The sequence below is a fragment of the Hyla sarda genome, chromosome 2 (genome assembly GCF_029499605.1).
Source record: "Hyla sarda isolate aHylSar1 chromosome 2, aHylSar1.hap1, whole genome shotgun sequence".
Taxonomy (NCBI): domain Eukaryota; kingdom Metazoa; phylum Chordata; class Amphibia; order Anura; family Hylidae; genus Hyla; species Hyla sarda.
The window spans coordinates 15,652,421-15,671,842 of NC_079190.1; the positions used below are offsets into that span (position 1 = coordinate 15,652,421).

General features: G+C 45.9%; 1 protein-coding gene across 2 annotated transcripts in view; it reads right to left on the reverse strand.

Moving 5' to 3' along the window:
• Positions 1-5,689: 5,689 nt before the first annotated feature.
• The window catches only part of P2RY2 (purinergic receptor P2Y2), an 88,973-nt gene continuing 75,240 nt past the window's right edge, over positions 5,690-19,422 (reverse strand). For both annotated transcript variants that reach the window (XM_056561231.1, XM_056561232.1), the window contains one exon: positions 5,690-8,040. In XM_056561231.1, coding sequence (XP_056417206.1) covers positions 6,971-8,017 — 1,047 coding nt within the window. In that variant the 5' untranslated portion in view covers positions 8,018-8,040 and the 3' untranslated portion in view covers positions 5,690-6,970. The remainder of the gene's footprint in view (positions 8,041-19,422) is intronic.

Here is a 19,422-nt window from a genome sequence, read left to right on the forward strand (position 1 = left end):
TAATTTGGTTAAAAAGTTTGTGATTTTTTTTTTTAAGTGCAACAATAATATAAAAGTATATAATCATTTTAATCGTATTGACCCTCAGAATAAAGAACACATGTCATTTTTACCATAAATTGTACGGCGTGAAAACAAAACCTTCCAAAATTAGCAAAATTGCGTTTTTCGTTTTAATTTCCCCACAAAAATAGTGTTTTTTGGTTGCGCCATACATTTTATGATATAATGAGTGATGTCATTACAAAGGACAACTGGTCGCGCAAAAAACAAGCCCTCATACTAGTCTGTGGATGAAAATATAAAAGAGTTATGATTTTTAGAAGGCGAGGAGGAAAAAATGAAAACGTAAAAATTAAATTGTCTGAGTCCTTAAGGCCAAAATGAGCTGAGTCCTTAAGGGGTTAAAGGGGTATTTCAGGAAAAAACTTTTTTTTTATATATACACTGGTGGCAGAAAGTTAAACAGATTTGTAAATTACTTCTATTAAAAAATCTTAATCCTTTCAGTACTTATGAGCTTCAGAAATTAAGGTTGTTCTTTTCTGTCTAAGTGCTCTCTGAGGACACCTGTCTCGGGAAACGCCCAGTTTAGAAGAGGTTTGCTATGGGGATTTGCTTCTAAACTGGGCGTTTCCCGAGACATGTGTCATCAGAGCGGACTTAGACAGAAAAGAACAACCTTAACTTCAGAAGCTCATAAGTACTGAAAGGATTAAGATTTTTTTTTAATAGAAGTAATTTACGAATCTGTTTAACTTTCTGGAGCCAGTTGATGTATAAAAAAAAAAAAAAGTTTTTTCCTGGATAACCCCTTTAAGGAAGTAAAACCATTCCCTTAACAACACAATAAGGATGTGATCAAGCATTGTGTCCACACAATGTATATAGGTAAACTATCAGTGTGAAAGAACCGTAAAGGCAAAAAAGCCCAAGGAAGTGAAAACATCATTCCATTAAATGGGTTTTCCCTAGATCTACTGATATTTCGTTGTTTCCTAAGCCCAGCACTACTCATTAACACGCCTAGTACATGAGATGGAACTGCAGTGCCAAAGGGAACAGTAACTGTATGTGGCAGTGCCTGGGTAGAGAATGAAGGGTATTACAGAAATTATTATTGATAAGGTCCATGGACTAGGACCTCTACTATGTACTCAAATAAAGTTATCGGTCAAAGGGGAGAACAGTTCCCCTTTGACCGATAACTTGGACATCGCTACATGATGAAAAATGTAGCTTATAGATATTTGGATTTGGGGTTCGGAACTATACTATGATACTGGGTTTCTCCTTCCAGAACAAGAGGGTCTTAAAGACATCTTATCCCTTATCCAAAGGACAGGGGATAAGATGTCTGATCGCGGAGATCCCGCCGCTGGGGACCCCCGCGATCTCGGCTGCGGTACCCCAGACATCCAGTACATAAACGTACTTTGCTCCAGGACAGCTGACTGGCGATGTGGGGCGGTCACGGTCACGCCCCGCTCGTGATATCATGGCCATGCCCCCTCAATGCAAGTCTATGGGAGGGGGCGTGATGGCCATCACGCCCCCTCCCATAGACTTGCATTGAGGGGGCATGGCCGTGATGTCACAAGTGGGGCGCGGCTGTTACATCTCGAGCCTCCGGCGCTGCACATCACGCTCTAAACAAACACTGGGTGCAGCAGGGAGATCGCGAGGGTCCCCAGCAGCGGGACCACCGCGATCAGACATCTTATCCCCTATACTTTGGATAGGGGATAAGATGACTAGGGGAAAAGTATCCCTTTAATTTTGTTTCTGACCCACCCTTGGATCCCTTGGTTGCCAGCAACGGTTCTTGCCCGCCAAGAGCAAAGGGTATAGGACCAACCTGGACTGGGCTACCCTCTCTCCAAGGGCTCCATAGAAAGACAGTAAAAAGTCAGGTAAACAAGAAATTGGGAGACAATTTTATAGGAAAATGATAGAAGTTTATTCTTTCTACCACAGGAAGTTAAGCAAATAACAAGTATTGTAGCTTCTTCTTCTTGAGTACATGTCCGACATACGCCAAGCAGTGCGCCCCAACCTGTGGCTCTCATTCATTGTTATTTCAGTACCACTGGAGGGCCACCAGTTGCAGACCATATTGGTTTCCACCGTGACACTGAAGATACATTGATGTGAATATATACAGGGTCAGGACTAGTGCACGGCTAAGTTCACAGATCCATTACAGGTGCTCTGAGAGTGGCACTTTTTCAAGGACTATTATAGAGTCCTATGACCAGCAATAGTATAGGTACACTTTGGCCAGCATAAGTATATTAGAAGGACGCCATGACAGTCTCCGTTACAGTAATACTAACTCCCAGACCCCTCCCCTCCATCTGCTCTCACTATGGGATCAGGATATATAGTAGATGTACACCCCCCCCTCCTAGCTCTGTACACTATATATGTGTGTGTGTGTGTGTGTGTGTGTGTATAGTAGCTATATACCTTCTATCCAGCTCTATGGGATCTGGATATATAGCAGTTATGCACTTCCCCTCCAGCGCTATCTGTATACTGCTGCTGCTATCTCTATGCGATCAGGATATATAGTAGTTATACACCTCCTTCCCAGCTCTATTTGTATACTGCTGCTATCTCTATGGGATCAAGATATATATTAGTTATAAACCTTTCCTCCAGCTCTATCTGTATACTGCTATCTCTATGGGATACATATAGTATGTATGTATATATATATATATATATATATATATATATATATATATATATAGTATTTATAACCCCCCCCCCCCTCCAGCTCTATCTCTATGGGATCAATACATATGTGTTTGTGTGTGTTATACACCTCCCCTCCAGCTCTATCTGTATACTGCTGCTGCGATCTCTATGGGATAAAAATATATAGTAGTTATACACCTACCCTCCAGCTCTATCTGTATACTGCTGCTATCTCCATGGGATCAGGATATATAGTAGTTATATCCCTCCCCTCCAGCTCTATCTATATGCTGCTGCTATCTCTATGAGATTAGGATATATAGTATTTATACACCTCCCCTCCAGCTCTATCTGTATACTGCTGCTATCTCCATGGGATCAGGATATATAGTAGTTATACCCCTCCTCTGAGGCTGTGTTCTAACATTGGAGGTTATTTATTAATGTGTTTACGATGTTTTTTGCCGGGTTTTGTGGCTAAATTCAGGCGCACGTTATGTTGCGCCAAAATCTGTGCCCAAAAAAACCTTCAAACCCGGCCATCCCTCCTTTTAAAAAAATAAAAAAATTTAAAAAATTGGAAAAAAGGGTGTGTCTCTGACAAGAAGGGTGTGGCCCTGACAAAAGGGGCATGTCATCAACATATTTACTAAGGTTTCCACATTAAATGTGGTGAATTTAAAGGGATACTCTAAAAAATCTTAAATCAACTGGCTCCAGAAAGTTAAACAGATTTATAAATTACTTCTATTTAAAAATCTGAATACTTCCAGCACTTATCAGCTGCTGTATGATCCAGAGGAAGTTCTTTTCTTTTTGAATTTCTTTTCTGTCTGTCCACAGTGCTCTCTGCTGACACCTCTGTCCATGTCAGGAATAATTCCCCATAGCAAACATCTCCTGCTCTGGACAGTTCCTGACATGAACAGAGGTGTCAGCAGAGAGCACTGTGGACAGACAGAAAAGAAATTCAAAAAGAACAGAACTTCTTCTATATTATACAGCAGCTGATAAGTACTGGAAGGATTAAGATTTTTTTTTTTATAGAAGTAATTTACAAATCTGCTTAACTTTTTGGCAACAATCGATTTAAAAAAAATAATAAATAATGTTTTTCACCGGAGTCACCGGAAGCTTTGGAAAACCTGACAGTTTAGAATTATTGGGAAAAAATATAGAGAAAAAATTTTAAATACCATGGAAAAAAAACCTGATGGAAAAAATCCCGGAAAGAAAACTACACTCCACGCTTAGTAAATCAGGGCCATCATGTTTCTTGCTGCCTTTTCAAGTTGTTGTTTTGCAACAGCTGGAGGCGCACAGTTTGGAGACCTAGGTTTTCAAACTATTCATTGAGAAAAATATTAGTGAAACACTAAAAAAATAACATCTACATAATAGATTAATAATAAATTATAAACAAAATGCTCCAGAAAGTGGCCAAAAATCCATTTTATTTTCACGCTATAGGTCGGTTTCAAATAGAACAGATGTCTAGGAAGTGGTATATTACACATAATTACACATTAATAATTACACATTATTTACATAGAACATTTACACAGTTGCTCGGGATATACAAATATATTACATAAAACCTTTGATGTGGTCCAAATTATGAACCAAATTACATGAAATAGAACAATTTACATTCTCAAGTGCCATGAAACATAAATTCATCCGTTTTTTCATTCACTCCGACTTCTTCAACCATTAATGGGGTACTCCGCCCCTAGACATCTTATCCCCTATCCAAAGGATAGGGGATAAAATAGGGGTGCAGCGCCGGAAGCTCGTGATGTCACGGCCACGCCCCCTCAATGCAAGTCTATAGGAGGGGGCATGACGGCCGTCACGCCCCCTCCTATAGACTTGCATTGAGGGGGCGTGGCCGTGATGTCACGGGCGAGACGCGGCCATGACGTCATGAGCCTCCTGCGTTGCACCCGACGCTCTAAACGAACGCCGGGTGCAGCAAGTCCTCATCAGCATTGAGGGGGCATGGCCGTGACGTCGCAAGCTGGGCGTGACCATGACATCATGAGCCTCCGCCCCACATTGCCAGTCCTCCGGCACAGAGCGAAGTTTGCTCCGCGCACCGGATGTCTGGGGTGCCTCAGCCGAGATAAGGGATAAGATGTCTAGGAGCGGAGTACCCCTTTAACGTTACAAGAACTGAAGTCACTCCAGTCACTCATGGTTTAATAACACTGGCGTACAATATTGAACCCTGTTTGAGGGCAAGGACACATGTCTTAAACAATTGCCTTGACCAAAACCTAGAAACTAAATGTAAAGGGGTTATCCAGGGAAAAAACTATTTTTTTTATATATCAACTGGCTCCAGAAAGTTAAACAGATTTGTAAATGACTTCTATTAAAAAAAAAAAAATCTTAATCCTTTCAGTACTTATGAGCTGCTGAAGTTGAGGTGTTCCTTTCTGTCTAAGTGCTCTCTGATAACACCTGTCTTGGGAACTGTCCAGAGTAAAAACAAATCCCCATAGCAAACCTCTTCTACTCTGTGCAGTTCCCGAGACAAGCAGAGATGTCAGCAGAGAGCACTGTTGCCAGACAGAAAAGAACAACTCAACTTCAGCAGCTGGTAATTATTGGAAGGATTAAGATTTTTTAATAGAAGTAATTGACAAATTTGTTTAACTTTTCTGGTGCCAGTTGATATATAAGTTTTTTACCGAAATACCCCTTTTAATCTTGATATCAAAACCCATATTTTTAGCTTTCTAATGATACCTAGATCAATATTTTAGGTGCAATAGGGTCCTGGTTCTGTGTTAGTGTGAAAAGAAAGCCGAAAATAAAAGGATCTTTTCTTCATGTTATCACCCCACTTACCAATCAGAAACCATCACTGTCAAACATTCCTCTATACTGCCTTTACAGTAATGACTAAATGGGGGATACAGGAACTTTTCGTCATGTTATCACCCCTCTTATCAGCTACTACCCTTTACTGTCTTCTGCCCCCCCCCCCCCCCCCCCTTGTACTGCCTTTGGTGATTGTAGGGGGAAAAATGAACTTTTCTTCATGTTATTTCCCCCCATACTGCCTTTGGTGATTGTAGGGGGAAAAAGGAACTTTATCACCCTTTTTAAAAATCAGAACCCTTCACTGTTACACGTCCCCCTATACTGCCTTTGGTGACTATTGTGGGGGGGGGGGGGGGGGGTACGGGAACTTTTCTTCATGTTATCAGCCCTTTTACCAGTTACAGCCCGTTACTGACTTCCGTCATAAATGTAATGATTTCTGGTATCTGGATTTTTGAGTTTTTTTTTCTTCTATTCAGCTCTGGTGATTAGGTAAAGATATGTGCATCGAAACATTGACATAAAAGGCCTACATGAACTATGTCATTCTGAACTTTTTTTTTAGGTAGAGTTTGTGCTCTGCTTGGGGTCTGATTTATATTATTTTTTAAGGATTTTATTTTACAAAAAGTTATGCTTTGTAAAGTGCTGGGTGGCATTGGAAAGTAATACATTTTTAAAAATTGTATAACTAAGAATTAGTTTGACTGAGTTATAAGGGAGTCCGGAAGGGTATGTTAGCTAAGAGTCTGGAGGCATTCAGATACCTTTATCCTCATCTAGCTCAACCAGTTAACCCCTTCAACTTGTCGGAGACTCAAGTCTGACAACCCTAGTCACTCATAGTGCGACAACCTCGGTCACCAATAGTCCCTGAAGGCTATCTCACAGAGGGTACTGCATGTGCGGCAGTAGTATATAAAGTATCTTAAACAGTAAACCAGAACCCTACTCTATGCTGACCAGGGGTGACAACTCCAAAACAATGTTGTCTACAGATAGGGATCTTTGGTAGTTAACCCAAGTCATGTTTCAAAGCTCCTTAAAGGCTCAAACGTTGACTTCCAGGGTAGCTACCTATAGGTGGTACCAAAAAAGTCTGTCTTTACTATTCTGAAGGAAAGATATTTTGCGTTCCTCAATACAAAACATTCAGTTCAGTTAGACACCTCGGGTCCATCAAGTTCAACCACTTTCCTTTCATTTCAACCAGACAAACTCAACAAGTTCCCTCATGGTGGATGAATGTCCGTCATGTCCAATCACTTTCAGTTTCTACAAATAAATCCATTATTCCAAATCACTGAGGCAAAGCTATTTCTAAACATTGACATCTAATATGGTCTCATCGGACAGGAATATCACATGATCTGAACTTGAACTAAGCCAAGGATAGCCCCTTTGAAGGTCTTCATCAGTTAGTCTATGGACTCATTCACATCTTGGTTACTGAAGGAGAAGGACTGGGGGATGAGACATTTTCGCTAACAATTCCATTCATAACAGAACTCCAGTTGTTTTCTTGAACATAACTTGTAAATTTGTTTTTGATTTTTGTGATTCCATTTCTTGAAATGATCGTCCTTCGTACAGTTTGACCGGCCAAAAAGTATAAGATTGGGTCAAAACAGCTGTTGGCGCTGGCCAGTGGCCTCATGACTTTGTATGCTAAGTTAATAGCATTTAGGGTATCACAGTCAAGGTCTAGTTTTCGAAAGTAATAATAAAGGGTCCGGTTGACATGAAAGGGTAAAAAGCAAATGGTAAAGACAAATGACACAATAATAATCATTTTTATGGACTTTCTCTTGGAATTGGAGGTCTCTGGAGAAGCTGTTGATGGCCTCAGAAGAGTCCGGACCATCATGACGTAGCACACGATGATGACAATGAAAGGGACACAGAAGAGCAAAGCCAAGTTCACCGAGCTGTATACCACAAAAGTATCAAACAAATCCACGCTGGATGTGTCGTGGCAAATTGTGCTTTCTCCATTGGCACTGGTGGTCACAAAGTACAATATAGGAGACTGGAAGGCCATTACAACAACCCAGACAATGACACACACAATCCGGGCATTTCGAACTTTGAGCCAACCCAGTGACTTCATTGGGTAACAGATGCCGAGGAATCGGTGAATACTGATACAAAGGAGGAAGAAGATGCTACAGTACAGATTGGTATAGAATAAGAATTTGACAATCTTGCACAGAGCCACTCCGAATGGCCAGTTGTCTCCTTGAGAATAATAGTAAACCAGGAGCGGAAGAGAGATGACATACAAGAAGTCCGTGATGGCCAAGTTGAACATGTATGTTGTGGAGGCATTCCAAGGTCTGATGCGGAAAATAAAGATGTAGAGAGCTGTAACGTTGAGGATGAGGCCCACACAGAACACAATCCCATAAGACACGGGCAGAAGGACATATTTAAAATCCTCATCAAACTTACACCGGTATGTAGAATTTTCGGAATTATTCATGGTTCACTCACGTAGTCGCTTTTCTAGATTGGAAAAATGTGAGAACAGGTTAATATACAGATATCATGTAACAGAATACAAGGCAGTAAATATTAATAATATTTATTGGGCATCAGGCCGGATTGTCAAACGTTTCCAATTACAGATATACAGAAGTAGATTAAACCGGTGGCAACATTTTCTAACTTATTTGGTCTGAGATTACATTGTGAAATCTCTGGGGCAAAGACCAATGTGAGTAATACATTCTGTTTAAAGACTATGGGGAGATTTTATCATTTTTTCTCTTTTTCCACTTTTTTTTTTTATGTTTCCAAATTTTTTCCACTTTTTTATGCACCTATAAGACAGTGCAATATGCATCTGTACTTCACTGTATTATGCCTATGCCTGTCAGTATAACACAGATAGGCATAATACAGTGCAGTACAGATCTGTAGTGCACTGCATTATATGTGCAGACTGTAAAGTGTTGTAAACTAGTTTTGACCACTGATCTAATGTGTATTAGACATTCATTTAGCAGATATTACCGGCCTATTGCATTTAACCCTGTCTTATCCTATTTTTACCAGGTGGACACGGGACCCCCTGTTCTTTGATGTGTACAGAATGCACAATACTGTTTCAGAGTTTCATAACTTTACAAGCCAAAGTTGAAAAAACAAACCCTATTCTTAGATAACAGAGCTGTATAGCAGTAAAAAGGAAATATTCCCACCTATACGACACTAGGACCTATCAGATATAGCAGAGATAAGACGTGAACTCAGTGACTTAACCAAACAAAAAAAAAAGAGGTTACTGTTCCTTTAACTCCTAAAGGGCATGTCCACTTTTCTTTGACTTTTTTTTTTTAAGTTCCAGGATTAGAACTCCTCCGCTCCATTGTCCAGAGTAGGAATCACACTCAGGAGAATGTCAGATAGAACCGGATTCCCGAGGTGTCTGTAGCGTCACAGCTTCCCCGCTCTTTATTTCTATATCTTAAATTGGATCCAGTTTCCTGTTTTTTTTTTAGTCTGAAGTACAATAAATCTCCTCGAGCTGTTTATAAATTGCTATAGTTACCTCCGGCTGTCTGTCTGGATTAGCAATTCCCAGCCAGGGTGCCTCCAGCTGTTGCAAAACTACAACTCTCAGCATACCCGGACAGCCGTTGGCAATAACCCAATATTGTTGGTTTGGGGACGGGGTCATTCTACTGTCTCTCCGTTCTCCATTACACTGTCAGCCATGGTCTCCCAATATTAGTGATAGCCATAGTGCCCCCCCATTACTAAACCAGCGACAGTGCCCTTTTTGTTTCACCATAAACAGCCACAGTCTTTGTAATAGTAAAAGCTGCAGTGTCCTAATAACAGTACCAGACAAAGTGCTCCCATAATGGGGACACAGCCACGGTGTCCCTATAACAGTGATAGCACAGTGTCCTCTTCTGTTAATTCAGGTGCCCCCATAACACTGGCAGTCACCCCAATATCAGTGATAGTCACAGTGTACCCCTTAAGAGTGACAGAGGCGCCACAACATTGATAGCCATAGAACCCCCATAACTGAGCCAGCTACAGTCCCCCATAACAGTGTCTCACACAGTTTCCCTGTACAGCGAGTGTTCTAAAAACAGTGCCAAAGCCACAGTGTCCCCATAATAGCAATAAACAGCAGTGTCTCCACAACAATGACAGCTAAAGTGTCCTTATAAAAGTGACGGGCACAGTGTCTCTATACCAGTGATAGGCACAGTGCCCCCCCAAAGGAGTGACAACCACTATGTCCTCATTAAAGGGGTACTCCCTTGGAAAACTTTTTTTTTTAAATCAACTGGTGCCAGAAAGTTACAGATTTGTAAATTACTTCTATTTAAAAATCTTAATCCTTCCAGGACTTTTTAGGGGCTATATACTACAAAGGAAATGCTTTACATGTACTTTTTAGATTTCTCTGATGTCATGACCACAGTGCTCTCTGCTGACCTCTGCTGTCCATTTTGCGAACTGTCCAGAGCAGCATATGTTTGCTATGGGGATTTTCTCCTGCTCTGGACAGTTCCTAAAATGGACAGAGATGTCAGCAGAGAGCACTGTGGTCATGACATCAGAGAAATCTAAAAAGTATAGCATTTCCGCTGTGGTATATAGCCCCTAATAAGTACTGGAAGGATTAAGATTTTTTTTAAAGAAGTCATTTACAAATCTGTTTAGCTTTCTGGCACCAGTTGATTTGAAAGAATAATAAAAAAGTTTTCCACGGGAGTACCCCTTTAAAGTAAGAGGCACCGTGCCCTGCCACCATAACAGTAACAGACAGGGTGCCCCCGATAACGGTAACAAACAGGGTTCCCCCCATAACAGTGACAGTCACAGTGCTCCTATTAAAGTAACATCCACAGTGCCCCAATAACATTGACATCTACAGTGCCCCTGTCACGATGCCGGCTGGCAGGTAGTGGATCCTCTGTGCCAGAGAGGGATTGGCGTGGACCGTGCTAGAGGATCGGTTCTAAGTCACTACTGGTTTTCACCAGAGCCCGCCGCAAAGCGGGATGGTCTTGCTGCGGCGGTAGTGACCAGGTCGTATCCCCTAGCAACGGCTCAACCTCTCTGGCTGCTGAAGATAGGCGCGGTACAAGGGAGTAGACAGAAGCAAGGTCGGACGTAGCAGAAGGTCGGGGCAGGCAGCAAGGATCGTAGTCAGGGGCAACGGCAGAAGGTCTGGAATCACAGGCAAGGAACACACAAGGAACGCTTTCACTGGCACTAGGGCAACAAGATCCGGCGAGGGAGTGAAGGGGAAGTGAGGTGATATAGGGAAGTGCACAGGTGTAAACACTAATTGGAACCACTGCACCAATCAGCGGTGCAGTGGCCCTTTAAATCGCAAAGACCCGGCGCGCGCGCGCCCTAGGGAGCGGGGCCGCGCGCGCCGGGACAGAACTGACGGGGAGCGAGTAAGGTACGGGAGCCGGGGTGCGCATCGCGAGCGGGCGCTACCCGCATCGCGAATCGCATCCCGGCCGGAGGTGGTAACGCAGCGCCCCGGGTCCGTGGAACCGACCGGGGCGCTGCAGTGAGGGAAGTGTAGCGAGCGCTCCGGGGAGGAGCGGGGACCCGGAGCGCTCGGCGTAACAGTACCCCCCCCCTTGGGTCTCCCCCTCTTCTTGGGGCCTGAGAACCTGAGGATCAGACTTTTGTCCAGGATATTGTCCTCAGGTTCCCAGGACCTCTCTTCTGGACCACAACCCTCCCAATCCACTAAAAAAAAAGTTCTTCCCCTGACCTTTTTAGAGGCCAAAATCTCTTTGACAGAGAAGATGTCCGAGGAGCCGGAAACAGGAGTGGGAGGAACAGATTTAGGAGAAAAACGGTTGAGGATGAGAGGTTTAAGAAGAGAGACGTGAAAGGCATTAGGGATACGAAGAGAAGGAGGAAGAAGAAGTTTGTAAGAGACAGGATTAATTTGACACAAAACTTTAAAAGGACCAAGATAGCGTGGTCCCAACTTATAGCTCGGGACACGGAAACGGACATATTTAGCGGAGAGCCATACCTTGTCTCCAGGGGAAAAAATGGGAGGAGCTCTTCTTTTCTTATCTGCGAATCTCTTCATGCGAGAAGAAGCCTGTAAGAGAGAATTTTGGGTCTCTTTCCATATGGTGGAAAGATCACGAGAAATTTCATCCACAGCGGGCAGACCAGAGGGCAAGGGGGTAGGGAGGGGGGGAAGAGGGTGACGGCCGTACACCACGAAAAACGGAGATTTGGAGGAAGATTCAGAGATTCTGAAATTATACGAGAATTCGGCCCAAGGTAGAAGATCTGCCCAGTCATCCTGGCGGGAGGAAACAAAATGTCGTAAATAGTCACCCAAGATCTGGTTAATTCTCTCTACTTGTCCATTGGATTGAGGATGGTATGCAGAAGAAAAATTTAATTTAATCTTGAGTTGTTTACAGAGAGCCCTCCAGAATTTAGACACAAATTGGACGCCTCTATCCGAGACGATCTGTGTAGGCAACCCGTGAAGACGAAAAATGTGTACAAAAAATTGTTTAGCCAACTGAGGCGCTGAAGGAAGGCCAGGAAGAGGGATGAAATGTGCCATTTTGGAGAATCGATCAACGACCACCCAAATAACAGTGTTGCCATGGGATGGGGGTAAGTCAGTAATAAAATCCATACCAATCAGAGACCAAGGTTGTTCGGGGACAGGTAGAGGATGAAGAAAACCAGCGGGCTTCTGGCGAGGAGTCTTATCCCGGGCACAGATAGTGCAGGCTCGCACAAAGTCCACCACATCAGTCTCTAGAGTCGGCCACCAATAGAAGCGAGAGATGAGTTGCACAGATTTCTTGATGCCCGCATGACCTGCGAGATGGGAGGAGTGACCCCATTTGAGGATCCCAAGGCGTTGGCGTGGAGAAACAAAGGTCTTTCCTGGAGGAGTTTGCCTGATGGAGGCTGGAGAAGTGGAAATCAGGCAGTCAGGAGGAATGATGTGTTGAGGAGAGAGTTCAATTTCAGAGGCATCTGAGGAACGAGAGAGAGCATCGGCCCTAATGTTTTTATCAGCAGGCCGAAAGTGAATTTCAAAATTAAATCGGGCAAAGAACAGAGACCACCGGGCCTGGCGAGGATTCAGCCGTTGGGCAGACTGGAGGTAGGAGAGGTTCTTGTGATCGGTGTAAATAATAACTGGAAATCTTGATCCCTCCAGCAGATGCCTCCATTCCTCAAGTGCTAATTTAATGGCTAGAAGCTCTCGATCCCCGATGGAGTAGTTCCTCTCCGCCGGAGAGAAGGTCCTGGAAAAAAAACCACAAGTAACAGCATGCCCGGAAGAGTTTTTTTGTAGAAGGACAGCTCCAGCTCCCACTGAGGAGGCATCAACCTCCAATAGGAAGGGTTTAGATGGGTCAGGTCTGGAGAGCACGGGAGCCGAAGAAAAGGCAGACTTGAGTCGTTTAAAGGCGTCTTCCGCTTGAGGAGGCCAGGACTTGGGATCGGCATTTTTTTTTTTGTTAAAGCCACAATAGGAGCCACAATGGTAGAAAAATGTGGAATAAATTGCCTGTAATAATTGGCGAACCCCAAAAAACGTTGGATGGCACGGAGTCCGGAGGGGCGTGGCCAATCTAAGACGGCAGAGAGTTTATCTGGGTCCATTTGTAGTCCCTGGCCAGAGACCAAGTATCCTAGAAAAGGAAGAGATTGGCATTCAAACAGACATTTCTCTATTTTGGCATAGAGTTGATTATCACGAAGTCTCTGAAGAACCATACGGACATGCTGGCGGTGTTCTTCTAGATTGGCAGAAAAAATCAGGATATCGTCCAGATATACAACAACACAGGAGTATAGTAGATCACGAAAAATTTCATTAACAAAGTCTTGGAAGACGGCAGGGGCGTTGCATAGACCAAAGGGCATGACCAGATACTCAAAGTGTCCATCTCTGGTGTTAAATGCCGTTTTCCATTCATCCCCCTCTCTGATGCGGATGAGATTATAAGCACCTCTTAAGTCCAGTTTGGTAAAAATATGGGCACCTTGGAGACGATCAAAGAGTTCAGAGATGAGGGGTAGGGGGTAGCGGTTCTTAACCGTGATTTTATTAAGACCGCGGTAGTCAATGCAAGGACGTAGAGAGCCATCTTTTTTGGACACAAAGAAAAATCCGGCTCCGGCAGGAGAGGAGGATTTACGGATAAAGCCCTTTTTTAAATTTTCTTGGACGTATTCAGACATGGCAAGAGTCTCTGGGACGGACAGAGGATAGATTCTGCCCCGGGGTGGAGTAGTGCCCGGGAGGAGGTCAATGGGACAATCATAAGGCCTGTGAGGAGGTAGAGTCTCAGCTTGTTTTTTGCAAAAAACGTCCGCAAAGTCCATATAGGCCTTAGGGAGACCGGTTACATGAGGAAGCACAGGGACACGGCAAGGTTTACTGGGAACCGGTTTTAAGCAGTCCTTGGAACAAGAGGGCCCCCAACTCTTGATCTCCCCAGTGGACCAATCCAGGATTGGGGAATGGAGTTGAAGCCAGGGAAGTCCAAGAAGGATTTCAGAAGTGCAATTGGGGAGGACCAACAGTTCAATCCTCTCGTGATGAGATCCGATGCACATTAGAAGGGGCTCCGTGCGGAAACGTATAGTACAGTCCAATCTTTCATTGTTTACACAATTGATGTAGAGGGGTCTGGCGAGACTGGTCACCGGGATGTTGAACTTGTTGACGAGAGAGGCTAAGATGAAATTTCCTGCAGATCCAGAGTCCAAGAAGGCCACAGCAGAGAAGGAGAAGGCAGAGGCAGACATCCGCACAGGCACAGTAAGACGTGGAGAAGCAGAGTAGACATCAAGGACTGTCTCACCTTTGTGCGGAGTCAGCGGACGTCCTTCCAGGCGGGGAGGACGGATAGGACAATCCTTCAGGAAGTGTTCGGTACTAGCACAGTACAGGCAGAGATTCTCCATGCGGCGTCGTGTCCTCTCTTGGGGTGTCAGGCGAGACCGGTCGACCTGCATAGCCTCCACGGCGGGAGGCACAGGAACAGATTGCAGGGGACCAGAGGAGAGAGGAGCCGGGGAGAAGAAACGCCTCGTGCGAACAGAGTCCATATCCTGGCGGAGCTCCTGACGCCGTTCGGAAAAACGCATGTCAATGCGAGTGGCAAGATGGATGAGTTCATGTAGGTTAGCAGGGATTTCTCGTGCGGCCAGAACATCTTTAATGTTGCTGGATAGGCCTTTTTTAAAGGTCGCGCAGAGTGCCTCATTATTCCAGGATAATTCTGAAGCAAGGGTACGGAACTGTACGGCATACTCGCCAACGGAAGAATTACCCTGGACCAGGTTCAACAGGGCAGTCTCAGCAGAAGAGGCTCGGGCAGGTTCCTCAAAGACACTTCGAATTTCCGAGAAGAAGGAGTGTACAGAGGCAGTGACGGGGTCATTGCGGTCCCAGAGCGGTGTGGCCCAAGCCAGGGCTTTTCCAGACAGCAGGCTGACTACGAAAGCCACCTTAGACCTTTCAGTGGGGAACTGGTCCGACATCATCTCCAAGTGTAATGAACATTGGGAAAGAAAGCCACGGCAAAACTTAGAGTCCCCATCAAATTTATCCGGCAAGGATAGTCGTATTCCAGAAGCGGCCACTCGCTGCGGAGGAGGTACAGGAGCTGGCGGAGGAGATGATTGCTGGAGCTGTGGTAGTAACTGTTGTAGCATAACAGTCAGTTGAGACAGCTGTTGGCCTTGTTGCGCAATCTGTTGTGACTGCTGGGCGACCACCGTGGTGAGGTCAGCGACAACTGGCAGAGGAACTTCAGCGGGATCCATGGCCGGATCTACTGTCACGATGCCGGCTGGCAGGTAGTGGATCCTCTGTGCCAGAGAGGGATTGGCGTGGACCGTGCTAGAGGATCGGTTCTAAGTCACTACTGGTTTTCACCAGAGCCCGCCGCAAAGCGGGATGGTCTTGCTGCGGCGGTAGTGACCAGGTCGTATCCCCTAGCAACGGCTCAACCTCTCTGGCTGCTGAAGATAGGCGCGGTACAAGGGAGTAGACAGAAGCAAGGTCGGACGTAGCAGAAGGTCGGGGCAGGCAGCAAGGATCGTAGTCAGGGGCAACGGCAGAAGGTCTGGAATCACAGGCAAGGAACACACAAGGAACGCTTTCACTGGCACTAGGGCAACAAGATCCGGCGAGGGAGTGAAGGGGAAGTGAGGTGATATAGGGAAGTGCACAGGTGTAAACACTAATTGGAACCACTGCACCAATCAGCGGTGCAGTGGCCCTTTAAATCGCAAAGACCCGGCGCGCGCGCGCCCTAGGGAGCGGGGCCGCGCGCGCCGGGACAGAACTGACGGGGAGCGAGTAAGGTACGGGAGCCGGGGTGCGCATCGCGAGCGGGCGCTACCCGCATCGCGAATCGCATCCCGGCCGGAGGTGGTAACGCAGCGCCCCGGGTCCGTGGAACCGACCGGGGCGCTGCAGTGAGGGAAGTGTAGCGAGCGCTCCGGGGAGGAGCGGGGACCCGGAGCGCTCGGCGTAACAGCCCCCATAACATTGGCAGTGTTGACACAATGCTGATGTGCCCTTGAATATTGCCAGCAATGCCCACATGTAGTATGATGCCCCCACAATAGGTCCAAATAATTGTAGCACATTGTGAGGTATATTTTAGCCACAGCACCCCCATAACAATGGCATATGTCCTTCACGGGTGAAATTTGGAATTGGTCAGGACAGATTATCAGCCTCTAGGGTGCCTTCGGCTGTTGCAAAACTACAATTCCCAGCATACCCGGACAGCCGTTGGCTGTCCGGGCATGCTGGGAGTTGTAGTTTGGCAACAGCTGGAGGCACCCCCGGTTGGCAAACACTGCTCTAGATGTAAATCCATAGGCTGACGTACAATGTCACCTGTTCCAAAATGTTTGTTAGCGGGAGAAAAGCAGGAACAGCTGCGCGCGGTGGCGGAGGGATTAAACAAAGCGGCGACCTTCCCAGGACGGGGGCGCAGCTGGTACGCAGCGACGCAATAGTTGCTGACTTTCCGACGTTCACATGAAACTTTATAGCTGTATAATCGCCTCCGGGTTCACATCTGCTCCTCCGCACACAAATAAAGGATCCGGCGAATGTTTATTTCACTAAGGCGACGTGTTGACCATGTGCGATAAAACTCTGTGTGATCCCGGACGCGCCCCATTCTACGGCTGTTATCTTAAGAAGACTAATATAACACAATTCTCGAGACACCTACACAGCCTGCGATACGACTGGTGCTAAGATGGTGCTAACGTGGTTCTTCTGTTCCACTATCCAAGAATAATGTGGAAACCATCGGCAAACTGCTGTTGACTGACCGGTAGGGAAGGGAGCCCCCATTGGTATTAAATGATGGCTTATTAAAACGGCCACTAGGGGTCCCCATACCATCCAGAACATAATCCTGTCCAGCTGTCATACTGTCAGTAGGCAAAGAGGCAAAGCGTGCATTAAAGGGTTACTCCGCTCCCCAGCGTCCGGAACTCAATGTTCCGAATGCTGGGTGTGGGCTTCCATGTTCACACCCGCCCCTCGTGATGTCACGCCCCACCCCCTCAATGAAAGTCTATGGGAAGGGGGCACGAAGTCTGTCACGCATAGACTTACATTGAGGGGGCGGGATGTGATGTCACGGGGCAGGGCGTGATGTCACGAGGGGGCGGGCGCTGGGGAGCAGAGTAACCCTTTGAAGGGTTACTCCACCCCTAAACATCTTATTCTCTATCCAAAGGATAGGGGATAACATGTCTGATCTTGGGGGGACTGGCACCGCAACACTCCAAGCTTCCGTGTTCATGACGTCACGCCAGGCCCCCTCTATTCATGTCTATAGGAGGAGATCCGACTGCTAGTAGATAGTCATCACGTTTCCTCCCATAGACATGAATAGTGGTGGCGTGATGGCTATGGTCACCCATCATCTGACATGAAGTGGAGTTCGCTCTGCTCACCGGATGACTGGCGTGCCGCCCCGGAGATCGCGGGGGTCCCAGCGGCCGGACTTCCGCGATCAGTCATCTTATCCTATCCTTTGGACAGGTGTCCCGGTACCGGATTGCATCCATTACCTTGTGGTGAGGTCCCCAAAGTCAGAGTCCCTAAGTACCAGTGGGATCCTCATCTATAGTTAGCCCCTAGTCACCCATTTAATAATTAAAAGTATTCAAATTCTAATTGTCTATATGTATATAAAGTGTACTTACCTTGTTGTAGTGTCGCAGGACCTGCGGGTCACATGATGCGTTCCAGAACTCTATGGTTTTCACTCAAGGACCTTTTGGAGGTAGTCAGGTGATCACCCACCCTGCTTTGTAACGGTGAGTGTCAGCTGACATGGACCAATCCAAAATGGCCCTGCCCATATAACGGAGCAGCGGCCATTAATCTCTCTCTTTCCTCGTGGGCTCAGCAGCGTAATACTCGCTGGGGATCCGCTCGTGTGAACGCACCCTAAGGTGGTACAGCAGTATGAGAAATAACAATAGGAAATAGGAACAATGGACAGCGAGGACTGGATAAGTAAACAAGAGGGAAACCAGCCTAACAACAATAGAACTTCATGCCATGCATATTGCCACCTACCAGCTCCAACCCCAACGTTTGTTTCGCTCTTGTGCTTCGTCAGGGGGCTTCGCCCTGTCTGTCATGACGGACAGTTGTCCCACATTTTATCTTCTCCTTTGAGCCAAACACAAGTAAACAACGATGTAAAGCCCATAAACCGCCACGTTATGCTGATACCAGGCTCGTAAAATGAGATTGCAATCTTGCAGGACTGTCCTTGATCTGTGCTGCAGGTGTACTATGTAAGGTATTCGGCTTGTAAATGCCACTAAGAGCGGGTACAATACCCAGTGGGGAAATATTGATGCCCTGACCATGTATTTTTCAGCCCTTGGGCAAAGGATTTACTGTAGGTCCCTTCCCATCTCATCTGAGATCCCCAGAGACTTTGGGCCCTGGCATCTGCCAGTATTCGCCTGGTACCGACATTGACCCTGACTGAGATAAAGGAAGACCAGCTTCATCTGTCTCTAAATGTCTATACCATATGAAGGGATAAGACCTCCATCTCCTTATACTCCCCACGTACACTGACTGGCCACCTTATTAGATACACTTTTTCAATAATCTGTTAGCACAAATAATTAGTCAGTCACACGGCAGCAACTCAATAATTTTAGGCATGTAGACGTGGCCAAGACTACAGCAGTTACTCAAACAACCACTGGTTACATTTTCTGGGCATACTTTTTTTTATTTTTTTTTTTAAGAATATCTCTGTACTTTGCTCTATTCAGCTATCTCTTAACCCTGACCGGTCTTCCAGTCCGCACAGTATGATGCTGCCCCCACCATGATCACTGTAAGGAAGGTATTGGGCAGGTGATGGGCAGTGCCTGCTTTCCTCCAGACATGATGCTGCCCCCACCATGATCACTGTATGGATGGTATTGGGCAGGTGATGGGCAGTGCCTGGTTTCCCCCAGACATGATGCTGCCCCCACCATGATCACAGTAGGGATGGTATTGGGCAGGTGATGGGCAGTACCTGGTTTCCTCCAGACATGATGCTGCCCCCACCATGATCACTGTAGAGATGGTATTGGGCAGGTGATGGGCAGTGCCTGGTTTCCTCCAGACATGATGCTGCCCCCACCATGATCACTGTAGGGATGGTATTGGGCAGGTGATGAGCAGTGCCTGGTTTCCTCCAGACATGATGCTGCCCCCACCATGGTCACTGTAGGGATGGTATTGGGCGGGTGATGGGCAGTGCCTGGTTTCCTCCAGATATGATGCTGCCCCCACCATGATCACTGTAGGGATGGTATTGGGCAGGTGATGGG